The sequence below is a fragment of the Epinephelus lanceolatus genome, chromosome 2 (genome assembly GCF_041903045.1).
Source record: "Epinephelus lanceolatus isolate andai-2023 chromosome 2, ASM4190304v1, whole genome shotgun sequence".
NCBI lineage: Eukaryota > Metazoa > Chordata > Actinopteri > Perciformes > Serranidae > Epinephelus > Epinephelus lanceolatus.
This window is the reverse complement of record NC_135735.1, coordinates 18,752,021-18,767,070: the sequence shown is the minus strand read 5'-3', so window position 1 is coordinate 18,767,070 and position 15,050 is coordinate 18,752,021. Positions and strand designations below refer to the sequence as shown.

Sequence of the window (15,050 nt, the reverse complement as noted above, 5' to 3'; positions counted from 1 at the left end):
ACCAGATGAGCTGTAGGAGAAGCCTACAATAGATGTTGAATGGTTGTTATGGTTGTTTTTACTGTGGTTCCAAATTTTAAACAGATGTATTGGTGTGTTTACTGCTGCCAAATGTTAAGCTTGATTCTGTCCTATTAGAAAGTCAGATTTTTTTTTAAAAAAAAAACAAAACAGTTCTCTATTTAAACACATTTATTGCATAAATCAATGAAATGTAAAACAATTTAAAATTACAGTGAGGATGAGCGAATGTGAGGACACCTGAAGCACACAGAATTACAGCAATAGTGCCGGTCTAAAAATGTCGTCAATGCAAGTTCAGGTTGAATTTGTCTTCCCGAGTCATGGTGCAGAAACCTGTTAAGCTGCATTTTTTTTTAAAAAAGAACATATCATTTTGAAAAAGTAAAATTAAAAAACGTCTAGAAAAACAAACCGCCTCAGCACGTATCAGTCGAGTGGTGAGCGCCATTACCTGTGTCACATCCTCTTAACATTATACCTCTTACCTCCAGATATACTTATGTCTGAACATTAAAAAATAATGCTAAAAGCAGAGTTTATAGATGCATCTTTTGCTTCATATAATATTACCTCCTGTGTCTGACGGATATAACAACTACTTCAATTATCTGTTACCTGTGCCGGAGCTGTGACAGGACCACATGAGTAACAGACCGTGCACACTTAAGCTTAAAACCTCTGTTAGTTTCCAAATGCCCTTTCTCTTCGTCTTCTACAAAATATCAAAAAGATAAAACATTTTCTCCACAACAATGTCTCCCTGTAAAACGCAGCCTTTGCTTGACCTCATCATCCAGTGTGTTTTGAGACCTGATGTCAGGAAGTCGGGAGACAACTCCGTGGTCCGACCAAGGCCCGGTCTGGGAGGGAGCCCTCCGTCAAATGAAAAGGTTGTTTGTTGGCCTTGGGGGAGTCAGGAACTATTCGTCAGTGTTCTCCTCGCCTTGGTAATGTCGGTATTCTGGTTTGAGCTCCCAGGTGTTCTTGTGTGTTCCCTTCACGTTGTAGATGCCAATATCACGCAAGATTTCCTTCAAGTAAATCTGGGCAAAGAAAAAAAAAACATGAGAAAAGATGATAAAATAATATCTTTACACTTCAGACACTGGAGCTTAAGTACCGTAGGCAATGTTTTTTATTTATTTTATTGTAATAATATGAAACTGTATGGTAGATTGTGGTACACAGCAAAATTGGCACATTCACTGCAGCTATACTCTCGCGATGGAGAAATATTTATCTGGACCAGGACTGACGAACAACTCAAATGACACCAGATTAAATTGTTTTTTCATGAGTAAAAAGCACTGGTGGAGTCAGCCAGTATAAACAGTGTTATAACCAAAGCCCCCGTGTTGCCCTCCAGTCTTACCACAGGCTGTTTGGTGATGTCCACCAGGTCTTTGATGTTGTAGTACTGGTGCTTCTCAAAAGCGGAAAACAACATGTCCAACACCTGCTGTCTGTCTGCTCTCGCTCTCTTGCCCTCCTCCTTCTTTTTCCGCTCGTACTCAAGCTGCAGCAAAAAGTAAACAGACAGAGGACAGGTAACTCATACAGGCCTACACCTCACTGAGACACACCAGCGTCTTTGCATGTCATGACGACTCTTTCATTAAATGTTTTCCTCCTTTTAGTTTCCATTCATTTCCATATTTTATGAACAGAAATGTGGAAAGACTAGAAATTTGCTTCACAAAGGCAGTCGATCAGTAGGGTCATCAACAAACAATATGCTTTGCAGTAACGTCAAATACATGATTTGTAATAATTAGTTACAACAAGCAACAATATTCCTGTGTGTTTTAAAATGCATGGTGAATACACGTCAAAATGCATCAAGATTTTAAGATTGATGAAACGAGACAATCCTGTACAGGATGTATTTCTTACATTGTAAGTGTGGTTGGCCACAGGTTTGTAGTTGCTGGTGACAGCCTTCTCCAGCTGTTGTGACAGCCTGACTGGCTTGGACAGCTCTTCAATTTGTAACCTGTTAAGATGATGAGAATTACTTCACTTGCACAAGTATAATACTTTACATACACTGTTTACACTGAGTTAGCTGGAAAAACAACAACTGTATGATTTAATGCAATGTAATACAATAGTTCTGCAAGTAAACATACAATATATATAATTCTCTGCCACTAGGGGTCTCTGTATCATAGCAATAACAAAAGATGGAGTAACGCCGTCTTTGCAGTGAGTCTCTTCCTGGCTAGGATTCCTGCATTGTCTTTATTGTTCAGGAGGTTTTTTAGCAGAAGCCAATTTATCTTAATTTTATTCTTCTCCAAACAGACGGACCAGGCAATAAAAACCAGTTTAAAAAAAAAAAAAAATCTGAATAAAGTAGTTTCACATTTCAAATTAGTGGTTCTCCGATGATGCTTGGCCCATCTTCCGCCAATGTGTGCTGACCTTTTTCTCTGATAATATAACATCCAGATGTTCAGGAGGTTTTTAAAGGGAGCCAAATTATCCGCAAAGGTCTCCTCCTCTCCAAAACAAACGGACCCAGTGATTTAAACCAGTAAAAACACTGAATAAAGCAGTTTCACATTTTAAATCAGTGTTTCTCCAACACTGTTTGGCATGACAGGGGCCGGAGCTTAGCCGCAGCTAACGTTTGCTCAGCTGACAACTTAAGATTCAGACATCCGATGACTAAACTCCTTCATCTGGTTAAAATTTATAGTTAAAAACGACAAAGATGTAAAAAGTGCACTTTATGAGAGCTTTAGGGAACCACAACCCTGACACATGCGCAAAGGGGATGTGACGCTACTGACGAGAGATGACAACCAAATGACACAGACCGTGTCCTTGATTAAAATTACAGATTTGAACATTGTTGGAAACCTTTGGGTACACAAGTACACAACTTAACAAAATATGTAACACTGGTTTATGGTCTAGAGTTTTTAATGTATAAATGTTACACATTATATCTTTATGCTATGTCACTTATGTGATTATAACATCAAGATTAAAAATTGAATTTAAAAGAACAGAGCTTTGAATCTTGAACTATTAAAATTATAGATTGATAACAGTGTATATTTATGCAGGGGTTTCTATTCCAAGTCACTCAATTTACCTATATGTAGAGACATAATAAGATTTAACATGCACCACACATGTAACAATGACATTAAGCTGTTTAAGACATACACATACAATAATGTGGACGTAACATAACAATCTACATTCATGCATCTAACCTTGCAAGTGGAATGCAGGTTCTTGTTCTCAACATACTACCTTGTGTGTGCACACCATTTTGAACATACTCACCTCTTCAGCCTCATGTAGTTTTCACTAACAGCAGGTCTGCACTCTGCTCTCTGCACCACCACTCCCTCCAATGCTATTTTATCTGAAGAAAGAGAAGAGTTAATTAAAACCCTGATAAAAACTTCCAAAAATCCCCGTGTCCCAAAGCATCTTAGTGCATGTTTACTTCATAGGTAAAGAAGGGTGAGCGGTTTCGTGTGTGAGAGAGAAGTGATGAAAGCAGACACTAAATGACTGGGTCATGTGTTCAGAAGAAAAATACACTCCAGAAGCAGAATTATTTATACGAATCTAGTTCAGTCCAGGCTCTCTCCTAAAGCTGAAAGAAATATGTCAGAGCAATCAAGGGGTCAGTTTCTGAAACTCCAAAACTTTTCATTTGCTTCCACTCAGATCACTCAAATAATGTAACTGCACTCATTATAATGTAATTACTACAAACCACCTTGATCTGACACACACATCAAGTTCTCTCTGCTATTACTGATTCATCCAAAAGTTAATTCGAATTCAGCATTTCTCTTTATTACACCAAAAACTTATTTAGTACAATTTTCATTTTCTCTATAAATACTTCTAAATCATAAAACCACTTTGTTTCCTAAGTTCTTTCTAAACCAGTCACATTGGCTGGATACTGACTCAGAATAGAGGTCACCCAGTCCCTTACTGAAAATAAAACGATTGAGCCAGAGGGAGGGTTTATGCTAAATAACACTGTTCTCTGCTGTCATAAGTACTCAATCTGTACTAAAGCTGTAGTTGGTAACTTTTTGTCCATTGGACAAAACTGTCACTTTATACATGCAGTAATACATGAGAAAGATGATGTGAAAGAAAAAATGTTCATCCGCCTCTTCACATTGCTTCTACTGTATGTCAGCAAATATGGCAATTGTATTTTACAAGCTGTAGCTTTATGGCCAATATCTAAACAAAATACACAGTAGGTGTATATGCTATTGCACATTTGCACACCTTATGAGTATGCAAGTAAAGTATTCAGGACTCAGTTATAGCTTTGACCTTCCAGATGTACAGTAAGTCAGAGTCTGCTGGCCATGATAGATGAGGACCAAGACAGTTTGTCTCATTAACAACAGCTTTATAAGTCTCACCAGTCAGAAAGAAAATGTTCATGAGTGAGTCTATATATACTAAGTTTAAATATAGAGTGCTCCAGGACAGGTTTTTCAGGTTTTTCGAATGGGTTTTTGGTAAGATGCCTGAAATAAGGTCTGTGGTTAACAAAAGGCTAAGAGACTTTCATGTTTTGTTCTATGACATAAAATATGTCAGTAAATACCCCAGCCGTGATTTCTGAAGCTTTTTAATGCTTCTTAAAAAAGGCAATTGCTGACAAGTGGCTAAATGAGACTATGGAACGTCATCACGCTATTTTAATACCACTGTGTTGTTGCTGATGAGGGGAATTGTGGTTCTTGTTTTTTTTTGTCTTTTATGAGCTGCTGGGCAGTAAAATTTCCCCTTGAGGATGAATAAATTTCCTTCTATTCTCTTCAGTTAGATTTTTACTTCTGGGGATTGAAAAATCATAAAAGTGGTGTCTGTGAAGATTATCTGCTGAACAAAATGTGTAAGTATCATTAATAAGTATTTGCAACAGAGCTTATTGTCTGCAATAATCCAAAAATCCAATGGAAAATTCTCATAGGCTTTTTGACAAAGCAACCAGGGCGATGCTAACTTCAATGTCAGCCCACAGAAAAATGTCATCCCTGGAGCACTCTGTTCTGAGCAGGTAAAGAAATAAAATAAAATAATCCCCAATTCATCAAGAAGACATCAGTGAAAGCACCACTTATTCACATCACAAAGTTATGTTTATCAACATGAAGTTTTAAAGGTCGCTTGCTATCAGAGTAGATCTAAACTAAAACAGTTAGAAGCAGTCAGATATTTATTCACATCACACAATGTCACAACTGGACTGGCAATACAATCTCCACCATGAGCAGGTAGCACTCTGCTCAAGCACACTGTCGACCAGTCTGACCACAGACTCTTTTCCATCCTCCAGTCAAGATGGTGCAAACTAGGTACAGAGGCTTCATATGAACTGTACAATTAAAAGAGAAGAGGCCCGTGTGATGCTTCAGGGCAAAACTGGGCGCTACATGACTAGTGTGACTGCAGTTTTGGTACTGATACATGCATCTTCCAAAGCATGTATACAGGTTACTACTGTGATACTATAACCGCCATTTATTAATAAAATAACAGCAGACACTCAGTGTATCCGATTCCCAATGGTGTAACGTTTGTCACTCGTTGGTGAAACAGAGGACTCACCTGGACCTGCCCCCGCCCCCGAACCTGAGCTGCTGCCATCAGATCTTTCTTCTGACTGGCCTACAGGAAGGGAGGGAGGGATGGTAAACATGAAAATACAGGGGATGGAAGACGGAGGAAGGAGGGAATCGAACAACAAGAACCACACCCAGGGTTTAGTCGCACACCAATGCGTTTAAAAATCACACAGAGCTTTTCGGCGTAATCTCTGATGAGTACACACCCGTGCGCCATGAGCAAAGCAAGCATGCCCTCACAAAAAGCGAGCACAGATACCCTGTCCCACCACAAATACACATCCAGAGGGCTGCACAAATATTTTCACATGAAACAACTGTACGTTACCAAAGCATTTCTCCACTTTAAGTTCAATAGTAAACACTTATCTGCACTTTAAAAAAATATCGTAGTTTACCTGTCTCTCCTTTTGTCTTTTTTCTGTTCATGTATTGAATTTCACACTGTGACGCCTTATTATGTCCATGCAGCTGCCTTATTAGGCAGGTCTCCGCTTTATATCAAGTCATACTTAAAGAAAAAATCATACATTTCAACTGTGCAGCCCTACAACACACTCACACCCAGACATATACGTAAGACAGTGTCCCAAAGTAAGCACAGCAGCACAAGCTCACCAGCATCTGTAGCAACAAAACACCTACATAAATTCAGAGGGCAGACACGACTGGTAAAATTAAAACCAAACCAAAGAAACCCATGCACAAATCAAATCAACTCCAAATTCAGCAACAATTTGTGTTGATTGATCTACTCTATGTTAAATGAATTCCAAATGGGGCCATTGTGCCTGATCATACACCCAATCTGCTGAAGTGATTGGCCGGGAAAGGTCAAACCACAAACAAATGACTGACAGAAGATCAAACACTGTAACTAAAATCCCCCTTATATAAAGAGACAGAAACACAGATCAGACTGGATGAAGACACACTTCCACCAACACACTAACTCTCTGTTTTCCACTGAGTGTTCACTTATCCACTATGAGCAGTACATTTCTTATATGTACTCTGTGAGGACTGTGGACAACCGCACACTCTAGGAAAAATCTGCCGAGAGTTCACAACACACAGAGACAAGCAGGGCAGGCAAGGGAAAGACTGTGCATGACAACAGCAAGCTGTACAAAGAGTAGGAGGTTTGGCGCCGCCACCACCTGATCACACAGAACTTACCTCTGGGATCTAGTGCAAACAGATATTTCACATCACAGACAACTATACATGTAGATTCATCTCGGAGCAGATGCACTCAAAGCAAAGACTCGGCGTCCTCCAGCTGCGCTTGAAGATGACAACAGAAACTCACCTGAGGAAGTCTCTGTGAAGACCGCCAACGTCTGACCTCCCACTGACTGCATGGCGAACGGGTGCTCGCGAGGTGCAGACACGGTCTTATCTTCTATACCCTCAATCACAGTCAGCTCTTCATTCAAAGTGAAAGACACCTGTAAAGAGTAGTGACCACATTTAATCTTTTCAGATACTGATCTTATTGTCATAACCCTGTAACAGGACATGCACACATGTAGTCACTTATTCTATTCCTGACAGTTCCAAACATATCTGCAAAGTACTTTAAATCATCATTTATAAGTATATTTACTGAGGACAATGTCAGAGAAGAATTTAGAAAATCTGACAGTGGATTACAGTAATCAATAAATTGTAGTATGATGAAACACACAACCTGGCTTTGACTGACGACATAATTAAAATACATTTCTGTATGTAATCACTAATGCCACAAACACAAAAATGAGATACTCTCTAAATTAGGTTCTGCTATTGATCATAAATGATTTCCTAAAAAAAAAAAGCCATGAAAAAAGGTTTAGAATTAGCATAACTACATTTAAATAGATAAGATTAGTTATCCTTTTTTAAATCAAAAGGTATTTAGCCTTTATAAATTAATTACTACTTCCCTAATACTGATTATGGTGGATGACTACACACGTATGACTTGTCTAAGACATCATAAGGATGGCTGTCATAAATTATGTGAGCTTCTCTTAAACACAAGCAAAAGCAAACTCTAACCCCTATACCAAATTCAAAATAATCAGATGATATTTTGGCTACCATTAAAGCTGTCCGTCCCTAAGCTTGACTGTAAAGAGAGAATAACGAGCAAAGGTAAAGTTATGGCATCCCAACAAAGTGTATATGTCTTCTACCCCATACATTGGTGTGTACATGGCACTGTATGTGGCAGATGCCCATCACCAGGATGCAGTGTACCTCTTTAAAACATCACTTACCTCTGGTTTTCCTTGGTTTCCTTTCCTTGGAGATAAAAAAAATGAAAAGAATTAGAATTAATTGATTGGCAAAAATAACAGGGTTTTTCATTTGAAATGCATTAGTAATAATATAACAAAAAACACTGCTTGTATAACAATGTCATTCCCCACAATAATTTCATCCTTCATGAGCACAGACACTGAATTTCCATTTTGTCCCTCCCCCTTCCAAATGTACAGTCACATGTTGTGCACTGACACATCTCATGATTGTAACTCAGAGACACATATAAATAACTAGTTTATGATGCTCAGTTGTTTCACATACTTGCAGATTCGGAGTTTCCCGACCTCGCCTCTGCCAGTCGCCTTTGCCCATTGCTGAGAGAGGTATTTGGGCACCTGCATGAAGAAACATGGGTATACTCTATGAGGGCTGCTGTCACCTTGGTGATGAGTCCTTTCGGCATAAACATTAAGCTGTCCCTCTGATATGCGGTCATTGAGATGAAGTTATACCAAACTAACCTGAGAGCTTACATGTGTCTGGAGCCACACTTACTATTCATATTGCTACAAATGTTGGCACTACAAGATGAGGTTAAGTTAGGAAGGATTTAACTATTCTTCTGTTACCATTAGTAAAAAGATGTTGATGTAATTTGGCGGCTATAGTTGTACTTAAGGCTCTGCAAACCTTTATTAACTCTCTATAAAACAGCTGCCAAATATTTTCCTCAGCTGCCTAACGTTATAGCGTTCATTGTTATTACTCTGGCCATACTTGTTTACATTGGTTGTATTGTCTAACGATGCTCACTAGTTAAATAAACAGCTTATGGCGTGTTGAGTATCAAAAAAATAATCTTACGATGAGTAGTTATGAGCAGTTTCACTTAGCTAGCTAACAATTAAAAAACTTAGCTAGCCTATAGCGACAGCGCACGGTTTCATTCGATCGTAGCGGTAGATGCTAAGCTACATCACTGTTAGCTTTAGCTTCGTTTAAGTTAATATAACATCCTTTGCCCCATGAGCCAATGTCATTAAAAAGGATATACACGTACCTTTACAAGCCATACACCCGTGTTCTGCTTGGCACCAGTTAAATCCACTTCTCCTTTCTCTGACATGTTTAAAAATGATGCTTCTGGTAGCTTGCAATGCAACCGCCTCACGCATGCGCAAAAGAAGTATTAAAGTATGGCGATTCTGAAGGTCCACATCAGTGGGTGTACATCCTTCGCCTTTGACGCTGTTCTCTCAAATGTTCATGAATAATACTGCATGGATAATGGTTAGAATGCGAATTGCCTTGTTCTCTAAGACGATGTCTCATTGGTGACAAAAGTGTAGTGCGAAATTTAAATACGTTTGTATTTAGAATATTGAAAACAGGCCTTATAACCTGTCCTTGGATGATTTTTGGTGTTGAAAAGAGCCTCAAACTACTACCCTGAAGATGTGGATAGTTAAAATGATGGAAACTACTGTGTGTGAGAAGATGCTGGGAATATTAAATTGGAAAAATGATATGGTTAAAGGAGCTATATGTAAGAAATCTAAAGCAACCGAAGATCATATAGCTCCTTTAATGAACAATGGGACAGTTTCAGGGGATATATGTCTGGAAGGAACAATTTGATCATTTAAAGACGCTGATGATGTAGTATAGTACACTTCTAACTGACACATTGCACTAATGATTGGCTCACCGCTGTGACTGAATAGCTGCCTTTCCTGTGTTAATGTCTGTCCATATTTGTTAGACTTCCTGCTGGTTTGTTTCTGTTTTTGATTGTTGTGTTATTGATTTTCATGTTAAAATGCAATAAAAAAGTATTTACAAAAAAATGTATATATCCTCTCGAGACCTGAGTTTTTGTTCGGTATGCATTTTTAATTTGTCCTTGCTATTTGGGATCAGTTACACCCAATAAGTATAAATAAAAAAGTATTAATGAAAAACAAGTACTTCCTAATTAAAAGCGCCTTAGTTTGTTACTGTCGCTAAAATTGATCAAATTTGTTGCCATACCAAACTATAAACATTATTAATCATAAATAAACAAGTTTCAAGCATAAAACATGTTCAGGTTTTGGACCTTGTCGACTTTTGTGTCAGGATTGGCTGTAGGCTGACTTGGCAGAGATGGCTGCCATCTTGTTTTTAGATGGATTGGTGCATTGTGCTCTTACTACCACAAGATGGCACTAAAAATGTCCATGAATGAGGACAACAGGTCTGAGTTAAGTAGAATGAAGTATAAGGGGCAAGTAAACCCCAAATGTGATGTCCTCATATGAGGACACAGGGTCTCAGGAGGATATTGCATAGATAAGAATATTACAAATAACATTTTAAAAACAAAGTTAATGAAATGTAAAATTTTGGAAAAGCAGTTTATTGGACACATGAAAGATTGCAAAGCTACAGGAAGGGCATACGGCATTACAACGAATCTTACAACTATCTGTACAAAAGGTTTTTCACAAAATCAATCAGTGTATGAAAAATAAGTCATTTATTTGAGCATGTCCACTCATGTCATCAAGACAGTGTCTCCTGGAAAAACGCAAGCTCACTGGCTGCTGCTTTATAACAGCTTTAATCATTTGAAACATCTGCTGTAGCACTGGGCCCAGTCAGTGACATGCGCTCCCATAAATGGACATGCCTACCATGTCTTTAAAGTCTGTTTAATCCAGTTTAGTTAAATCCAATTCTCCATTTGTGTAACACGAATATCCGTACAAACATAGTCCATATTGTACAAAATCTCAGAGTCTCAAAATCTCAGACACTAACTGAACATTCTGACAGTATGTTACAGGAACATTCGGTCTCTGCTGTGGGAGAATCGTGTGTTGAGTTCCTGAGATTTCTTCAGCAGCCGCTGCTTCTGCGCTTCATCAAAGCGATTCACCTGCAGATCTTCATCCCGATCAAATGGCCTCCTCTCAACTGGTTTGTCGGCCTTCTCCTTTGCTTTCTCCTTCATCTTCTTTGTGTGCATACTCACCAGAGACTCAGCACGTTTAGACTCCTGATATTAGAGAGTAGGTAGAGAAATGTTAGTCCTGAGTTTAATGTGAACAAAATCAACATTTCATCTGGCGTTCATTTTATAAGGGGACACTTAGGATAAAATAACAATGACGTAGGACTACTTACATTATATTTAGACACTTTCTCTGCCATTTCCACGTCCTTCTGGGAGAGCTGTGGGACATCGTCTTTCTCCACCTCACCCTTCTGCTTTCTTTCAAGGCGTTCCTATTGGTCAAGAATAGGCCCATGAAATATAAGGGCGTCATACAGTACAGGCCAAAAGTTTGGGCACACCATCTCATTCAATGCGTTTTCTTTATTTTCATGACTATTTACATTGTAGATTCTCACTGAAGGCATCAAAACTATGAATGAACACATGTGGAGTTATGTACTTAACAAAAAAAGGTGAAATAACTGAAAACATGTTTTATATTCTAGTTTCTTCAAAATAGCCACCCTTTACTCTGATTACTGCTTTGCACACTCTTGGTATTCTCTCGATGAGCTTCAAGAGGTAGTAACCTGAAATGGTTTCCACTTCACAGGTGTGCCTTATCAGGGTTAATTAGTGGAATTTCTTGCTTTATCAATGGGGTTGGGACCATCAGTTGTGTTGTGCAGAAGTCAGGTTAATACACAGCCGACAGCCCTATTGGACAACTGTTAAAATTCATATTATGGCAAGAACCAATCAGCTAACTAAAGAAAAACCAGTGGCCATCATTACTTTAAGAAATGAAGGTCAGTCAGTCCGGAAAATTGCAAAAACTTTAAATGTGTCCCCAAGTGGAGTCGCAAAAACCATCAAGTGCTACAACGAAACTGGCACACATGAGGACCAACCCAGGAAAGGAAGACCAAGAGTCACCTCTGCTTCTGAGGATAAGTTCATCCGAGTCACCAGCCTCAGAAATCGCAAGTTAACAGCAGCTCAGATCAGAGACCAGATGAATGCCACACAGAGTTCTAGCAGCAGACCCATCTCTAGAACAACTGTTAAGAGGAGACTGCGCCAATCAGGCCTTCATGGTCAAATAGCTGCTAGGAAACCACTGCTAAGGAGAGGCAACAAGCAGAAGAGATTTGTTTGGACCAAGAAACACAAGGAATGGACATTAGACCAGTGGAAATCTGTGCTTTGGTCTGATGAGTCCAAATTTGAGATCTTTGGTTCCAACCGCCGTGTCTTTGTGAGACGCAGAAAAGGTGAACGGATGGATTCCACATGCCTGGTTCCCACTGTGAAGCATGGAGGAGGAGGTGTGATGGTGTGGGGGTGTTTTGCTGGTGACACTGTTGGGGATTTATTCCAAATTGAAGGCACACTGAACCAGCATGGCTACCACAGCATCCTGCAGCGACATGCCATCCCATCCGGTTTGCGTTTAGTTGGACGATCATTTATTTTTCAACAGGTCAATGACCCCAAACACACCTCCAGGCTGTGTAAGGGCTATTTGACCAAGAAGGAGAGTGATGGAGTGCTGCGGCAGATGACCTGGCCTCCACAGTCACCGGACCTGAACCCAATCCAGATGGTTTGGGGTGAGCTGGACCGCAGAGTGAAGGCAAAGGGGCCAACAAGTGCTAAACACCTCTGGGAACTCCTTCAAGACTGTTGGAAAACCATTTCAGGTGACTACCTCTTGAAGCTCATGGAGAGAATGCCAAGAGTGTGCAAAGCAGTAATCAGAGCAAAGGGTGGCTATTTTGAAGAAACTAGAATATAAAACATGTTTTCAGTTATTTCACCTTTTTTTGTTAAGTACATAACTCCACATGTGTTCATTCATAGTTTTGATGCCTTCAGTGAGAATCTACAATGTAAATAGTCATGAAAATAAAGAAAACTCATTGAATGAGAAGGTGTGTCCAAACTTTTGGCCTGTACTGTGTATAAGCAACAAGGTGTTAAATAGGAATTACCAATAATACTAAGTATATATATGTTTTGGATTGAATACCCTGGCCTTGCGCTCCCTGTCTGCTGGTGTATCTGTCCACATGGAGCGATCCTTGTTCTCTGGACCTGACTTCTTCTTGAAGGTTCGAGCCCCCAGGCCAATGTGCTGCAGTTCTGGTGGGAGCTCCGTCATCCACGTTTCTCTGGCCAGCACCTCAGGGGCGTCCTGTGTGATCAGAAATAAACACAGGAACAACTCAGACAGCAGAGGAGGAGACATTAAAAGGCATTAAAAGGGACAGGATACCCTTGAGACAGACAGTTTGCTTAAATATTGTTACTGTGTTTGTATACTATTACATATACCATGACATATAAGTGTCCAATGTGGACAATGCAGATAAAACTGGAAGACTCACACTTCCTGTCAGCTTCTCTTTCATCCTCTGTGCTCTGCGCTCAAAGTCCAGAGCCACCGAGTCTTCAACGGGCCCTTTGGACGGCATGGGTCCAATCACATCCTCGTCCTCTCCCTCGCTGCTGGAGGACTCAGCCTGGTAGCCAGGCGGCAGGGCAGGCCCTTGGAAATCATCTTCATCTTCACCATCATCGTTTTCATATACTGCTCTGCGAAACCCAGGAGGCAAAGCTGGTCCCAGCACAGGTCGCCTGAGGGAACACAGTTAAGTTACAGTCTCCAGAGTTTACAGTATATCCACAACAGATATAACTGATTGGCTCACCTGTCTGGTGAACTCTGCTGTTTCTTGAATCCTGGAGGAAGGGCTGGTCCAAAGAAACCATCATCATCATCTTCTTTTTCTTCCTCCTTTGTGTTCTCCTCCCTGTTTAAAAGACATATTAGAGTTTTGCTTGTTGCAGTATATATTTCTCTAACTCTAGTACAGTAATGAACCTACTTCTCTGCAGCTGTGTGTCTTGTTTTTGCTCTTTTGACCGTCACCTCCTGCTCACTGTCATCCGAGGAGCTGGACGGTCCTCCCCGTTTGTACCCAGGAGGCAGCGCAGGGCCAGAGACTGACACAGACAGTGAGAAGAACAAACATGAACCACCATGTAACAAGCAAACTGATACAAATATAAGTGATTTAAACAAGATTAAATCAAAAGTAAATATGGTATTTTGTCTTACATCCTCCATCATCATCAGAGTCCTCATCGCTCTCCTCCCGTCTGAACATCGGAGGTAAAGCAGGTCCGATCGGTTTATCAGACGACATATTCAACACTGATTATTTATTTACTGACGTAGTTTCAGCAATATCTACTAAAGAAAGTAAAAAGCTTCTCCATAAACCAGAGGAACCTCGTAGGACGAATTTGACCTTTCACTCCGGAAGTAAACAGTGTGGCTTCAATATCTGGTGTCAAGTTAGCTAAAGATTGCTGCACGAAAACCAGAAGTGAGCTACTGACCTGCCAAAATAAAAGCACAAGAAATTTTATGTTTTTAATGAGTCATTATTACACCTCATCCTGGGGGTGTACTTGTTAGACATGCCGTTATATAGACTTCTGGTGTGCATTAATCAAACCAGTTAAATACATTAAGTAGTAATTAATAACACTTTGATGTAGTACACTTGCAAGTGCTTTTAATGAAGAAATTAAATATCAGTTAACATGATAGTATGTTCGTTAATGTGTCCAGGGCTTTAGTTTTTCAGATACTTCATTACACACAACAAAGTTCCATGATTTTCCAAAACTTCCAGCGATTTTTACCGAGTTAGCGAGTTTTCAGTTACTTTTCTGTTTTCAGTGGCTGTGGGAACCCTGTGCAATGTTATCTTTATGCATTACTAGTTTATTTCTCTTTACCTTTTTAGTCACTTATGTTATGATGTATATAAATATAGATATAGTATACGTATATTATATACTGATACTACCACTAAATATTAGTGGCAAAAAACAAGGTACAAAGGGCTTCACATGTGATAACAAATACAACCAACAATACTAAAAAGCATACTGGTTTATAGGTGACTTAAAGAAATGAAATGAATCAGCACAACTACTAAAAACCTCTATGGGGATGGTGGTTATACTTAATTTCATTTCATTTTTCACCTATTGCTTCAATTGAGTTCACTCATATCTATCTCTACACCTCAAAGCAATATGACTATCAAAATTATAAAACTGTAGCCTGGAGACCTTTAATA

The 15,050-nt window shown here is 39.5% G+C and overlaps 2 protein-coding genes across 3 annotated transcripts; both read right to left on the bottom strand.

Annotated features, from left to right (window-relative positions):
- Window positions 1-180: 180 nt before the first annotated feature.
- gtf2f2a (general transcription factor IIF, polypeptide 2a) lies at window positions 181-9,110 on the bottom strand. 2 transcript variants are annotated; one of them, XM_033631764.2, is made up of 9 exons: window positions 8,971-9,110; window positions 8,232-8,305; window positions 7,922-7,946; window positions 6,967-7,105; window positions 5,638-5,697; window positions 3,325-3,406; window positions 1,918-2,017; window positions 1,397-1,540; window positions 181-1,067 (listed from the first exon to the last, which is right to left on the bottom strand). In XM_033631764.2, the coding sequence occupies exons 1-9, from the start codon at window positions 9,034-9,036 to the stop codon at window positions 945-947; spliced, it is 813 nt and encodes a 270-aa protein (XP_033487655.1). In that variant the 5' UTR covers window positions 9,037-9,110; the 3' UTR covers window positions 181-944. The 2 variants fall into 2 exon arrangements, with proteins under 2 accessions (XP_033487655.1, XP_033487663.1); XM_033631772.2 differs by lacking the exon at window positions 5,638-5,697.
- A 1,182-nt stretch (window positions 9,111-10,292) lies between these two features.
- On the bottom strand, window positions 10,293-14,229 carry gpalpp1 (GPALPP motifs containing 1). Its single transcript, XM_033618170.2, has 7 exons — window positions 14,015-14,229; window positions 13,782-13,899; window positions 13,605-13,706; window positions 13,281-13,530; window positions 12,923-13,087; window positions 11,079-11,180; window positions 10,293-10,950 (listed from the first exon to the last, which is right to left on the bottom strand). Exons 1-7 carry the CDS (start codon window positions 14,100-14,102, stop codon window positions 10,732-10,734), a joined length of 1,044 nt encoding a protein of 347 aa, XP_033474061.1. The 5' UTR covers window positions 14,103-14,229; the 3' UTR covers window positions 10,293-10,731.
- Window positions 14,230-15,050: the final 821 nt, after the last annotated feature.